General features: G+C 36.6%; 1 protein-coding gene across 1 annotated transcript; it reads left to right on the top strand.

Annotated features, from left to right (window-relative positions):
• Positions 1-606: 606 nt before the first annotated feature.
• Positions 607-3,000, top strand: LOC149027877 (transcription factor MYB60-like). The gene is made up of 3 exons (XM_089147496.1): positions 607-821; positions 1,499-1,628; positions 1,768-3,000. Exons 1-3 carry the CDS (start codon positions 689-691, stop codon positions 2,534-2,536), a joined length of 1,032 nt encoding a protein of 343 aa, XP_089003622.1. The 5' UTR covers positions 607-688; the 3' UTR covers positions 2,537-3,000.
• Positions 3,001-4,362: the final 1,362 nt, after the last annotated feature.

The raw sequence follows: 4,362 nt of genomic DNA, 5'->3' as shown, positions 1-4,362 counted from the left end.
GTTTTAAACATATACAGTACATAAAATAATGTCACTCATAAATACATATATTCATAAATACGTATAAATCTAATCATAAATATACCTGCACAGAGAAAAATCTATTTATGAATCATTATTTGGGGTAATTTATTTTCTAGTCGGTACGAGTGAAGAAGAAATTAACCCTTGTTTCAAATTTTCAAAATTTCAAAATGTTACCACACAAAATGGCTAAAAGAAAGAGAGAGGGGAGGAGAAGAATAAAATAAAAAAAAAAAAAAAAAAAAAATCTTGGGGCATTAATTATTGAAGTAAAATTATTTACAAGGAGATTAACTCCTCGATGACACCAGATTGCTATATTGGGAGGTCCAGAAGAATAAGCAAAGTATAGAAATTAATTTCTACCTTTCGGGAAGAAGTGCTGATCCATGTGACCAAAAAGAGAAAGAGAAGAACATCAAGCTGACTTACGTTATGAATTTGACTATTTTAAAAAAGCAAAACTAAAAGTCAGGTGAGTCAGCGGGGTAGATAGTGGGTGAAAACTGAAAATGGAGCTTTCTTGCCCACCCAGCACCTCCAGTGAATCCCACCTGTATATAAACAGTTGATTTCTTAAGGAATAGTTTGTATGCTTCAGGCTTTTGAGAGAAGAACAGTATAGACAGAAAAAAGAGAGTAGAAGATAGTACAACATAACACCATGGGAAGACCTCCCTGCTGTGATAAGGTTGGTATCAAGAAGGGACCTTGGACTCCTGAAGAGGATATCATTCTGGTTTCTTACATCCAAGAACATGGACCAGGAAATTGGAGATCAGTTCCTACAAACACCGGTACGTCCAAAGAAAGATCACCTTCTTAATGATCCTTTCTTTATCTCCTTCCTACTATCCACACCTTTAAAGTTAATCAACTTGTTTTGGTTCATGGGTCTCCTTGAATTCCATGATTTCATGAGGGAAACACCATTTTCCATTTTTAGTATGACTAGGAATGAGGTGTCGGTGCTTGCTGCAGCTTTGATTGTTCTAATTTCTTGCTTTCACCGATAAATTTTGTCTCTTTTTCCTTGCCTTTTTGGTTTTCCCGAAAGTTTGTTATGGGAAATAGAGTTGCAGTGCTTGCTGTTTCATGGCTATTTTTGAATTTTTCATGATTTTCGTCTAAAAATAATTCTCTTCTTCAGCGTTTTTCCTTTTGATTTTGGTTTAGGTATGAGATTTTAATTCCTGACGCTTTAAAAAGTCCTTTTTGAATTTTGCGATTTTATCTATAAGTATAGTTTTCTTCTGCAATCTTCTTTTCCTAGTTCGGGAATGAATGAGATTACAATATTGATAGATATTTTTAAATTACCTGAATTCATCAAGAAAAATAGTTTTTCTTTATTAGCTTTATTGTGCTTCTTCTTCTTTTGAGTATGGTTTTCAGTTCAGGAATGAGAGTTCAGCGCTTGCAGTACTGAACTGATAAATCTCTCATGGGTCTTCAATTCTTGATGTATTTATAGGATTGCTGAGGTGCAGTAAGAGCTGTCGTCTTAGATGGACCAATTATCTCAGACCAGGAATCAAGCGTGGGAACTTCACTTCTCATGAAGAAGGGATGATAATTCATCTTCAAGCTCTTCTGGGTAACAAGTAATACTCTACATCTTCCTTGTCTTTTTATCACTCGGATCAAATACATCCCATACAGTAAACCTCAGAATAAAACCACAATAGATTCTTGCTTTTCCATTTTTTTTTTTTTAATTTTATTTCACCTTATTGTCATTAGATGGGCAGCCATAGCTTCCTATCTCCCACAGAGGACTGACAATGACATAAAAAACTACTGGAACACCCATCTGAAGAAGAAGATTAGGAAGTTTCAAACAGCCCTGGACCCTCAGATGGCATCAGGTTCAACCACCAGTCAGCCTTCTTCCACAACCTATTGTGAGAAAAGAGGCTTTAACTCCGCAAACCAGGCTTCAGTTTTCAGATTAAACCAGAACACCTCCAACTATGCTTCTAGCACAGAAAACATTTCAAGACTCCTGGAAGGTTGGATGAGATCTTCTCCAAAGCCTAATAATAATATGATTACTGTTGGAAAATCCCAAGAGATGCTGCAACAAAGCAGCAGCAGCAGTAGCAGCAGCTGCAACAATGGCAACAATGACAATTATGATCATAATATCACCACAACCAACAACCACAACATCAATAGCTACAGCAGCAACAACAACATCAATGCCATGGAAACAACTTCTGTCCAGTGTTACCAACCAAAAGTTGAGGAAGAAAACTGTGATCTTGTCTCTCATGAAGATCTGGACTCTCTTCTGTCTCTTGACAACTTGAGCAACCTAGCTTGGGACAAGTCTTTCTGTGACTCTTCCCTTCATGGGCCTCAGACCACACCCATCGAAGACAGGTTCAGTTCCATGTACGAGAAGAAACAGAGAATGGAAAATCAACCTCTTTCATTCATTGAGAAGTGGCTCTTGGATGAAGCAACAGCACAAGGAGATGAAATAGGGGAGCTGTCTTCTATTTTCTGAGATCTTCAAAGCTCTAGATGTCTTGAAGTTGGGAATGGAAGAAGAATTCAGTGTGACTTATTGTCTTATTTTTAATTACTGGTAGGGGTTCTTAACCAAACGCAGGTAATAATCACTACTTTATTTAAGGGTTATCAGGGAATAAAGAAAAGTTCAAATTGTTGTCCGATCCACGTCTATTGTTTTGATGCATACATCTTTACACCATTATGTGCATTCATACATAAATAATGGGGTTTGTAAGGTGAATCATCTAAGGGTTGGCATCACTACAAAGAGTCTCTATGTTAAGATTGCATTTGGAGCTTTCATCCATATATATCACATTTGGATAAAGGGAATGGAACCTTGTAAATTAGACTAGGCCGACGACCTAGAAATATATATTTATTCCCAGATTTCTCTTGTAAGGGGTACCTTATTTAGTTGGTCATACAAACTAAGGTGGGCAAATGAACTCAATATCCATGGCTTTAATCTCTAAGCATATCGTATGAGATGAGAAATTCCCAGTCAATGATAAGAACACATGTACACATTAATGATACTTTCCAAATTAACTTTTCTGCAGAAAGACCCTCTTCCTCCATTAATTTAGAATTGAGGTTGTACAGATAACATAAATCCTCCATCAGATAACAACTCAATACTATTGAAGTCCTGAGCTAGTACCAAATAGAAAGCACCAGTAAAATAGAAACCTTAGGCCAGTTGATGGTGACTATTGACCTGAAACTATTGAATGCCCTGAGGAAGGAGCATCATGCACCAAACACGAGAAGCCCATTTGTTCGCCACACAAGTTGCCACCTGTAAAAATTCATTCTTATTAGCTTTTGTTGCCTCATCTCGGCCATGCTTCTCTGGCGAGTTTAATTGCCTTTAATTTGATGATTTATTTAGGGAAGAAGTGAAGGCTGATCAATTGGAGATTTATTTATTTTTATTTCCTTTTATGATTAAGGACAAAACTAGTCAACCCATTAACATTTTCACTACGTAGCTTCAAAAGTTCTAGTATGGCCCAAGAAGGTAGGAAATTCCATATATAACATAGTAGCTAGATATTTAAGATAGACACATGTATCTTCTTTTCTTTTTTTCCCTATTTGTTTTTTAAAAAGATTATGATTAATCTAATTAAGAACTTATATAATTAATCAAACCCTAGTTGCCTACAAGGTAACTTAAAAGTATCTTATATTTAAGATAGACACAGGTATCTTCTTTTCAAATGGGTGGCATGCATATACTGAGAGATGATATTTTTGATAGACACATTATGTGGAAATCAACAATCAGTCAAATATCCGAGGCATTCTTTAGTGTTAAGACTTCTTGATGAGAATAAATCATGAAGTAAAGAAATAACAACCTTCCAGTTTCGGAAATGAAAAGATTAGCAAGCCACTATCTACGTAACCTCACACCAAGTATGGATTTCGGCTCACACGGGGCTAGCCCAGAATTAATTTGAATAACGTGTGAATTTCACCCTTTTCTTATTAGGGTTTGTGTGCAATTTCTCCAAGTAAGGTTGAGACTTGTGACCTCTGAGTAGTAGGGGAAATATGAGCATACAAGGAAGAGGGTTTTCAATTTCACGCAAATCTTGCAACCAAATGAGGCAAATGGGGCAGCTTTTGGGGTTCTCTCACCCTTTACATAGGAAGTTTGTAGAGGATAACACATGTGATCTCTTGACCTTTCGGTGTCATGAAGAGCCCAGATGCTAGCTTCATTGCCAGCAAAACACCCTGACATTGTTTTTTTTTTTTTGTTTCTTTGTTTTTGTGTGTGTGTGTGTGTGTGAAAGAGAGAGAGAG

This window comes from Hakea prostrata, chromosome 1, assembly GCF_041222555.1.
Source record: "Hakea prostrata isolate BN-2017 chromosome 1, UWA_Hpros_2, whole genome shotgun sequence".
Taxonomy (NCBI): Eukaryota; Viridiplantae; Streptophyta; class Magnoliopsida; order Proteales; family Proteaceae; genus Hakea; species Hakea prostrata.
Note: the sequence above shows the minus strand (reverse complement) of the source record. Positions and strands in the feature narration are given on the sequence as shown.

Bases quoted from the DNA above. Each gene is read 5' to 3' on its own strand.
- LOC149027877 (XM_089147496.1), top strand. From the start codon at position 689: ATGGGAAGACCTCCCTGCTGTGATAAGGTTGGTATCAAGAAGGGACCT. The intron at 822-1,498 runs GTACGTCCAAAG...ATGTATTTATAG, and splicing joins ATCAGTTCCTACAAACACCG to GATTGCTGAGGTGCAGTAAG. The intron at 1,629-1,767 runs GTAATACTCTAC...TATTGTCATTAG, and splicing joins CAAGCTCTTCTGGGTAACAA to ATGGGCAGCCATAGCTTCCT.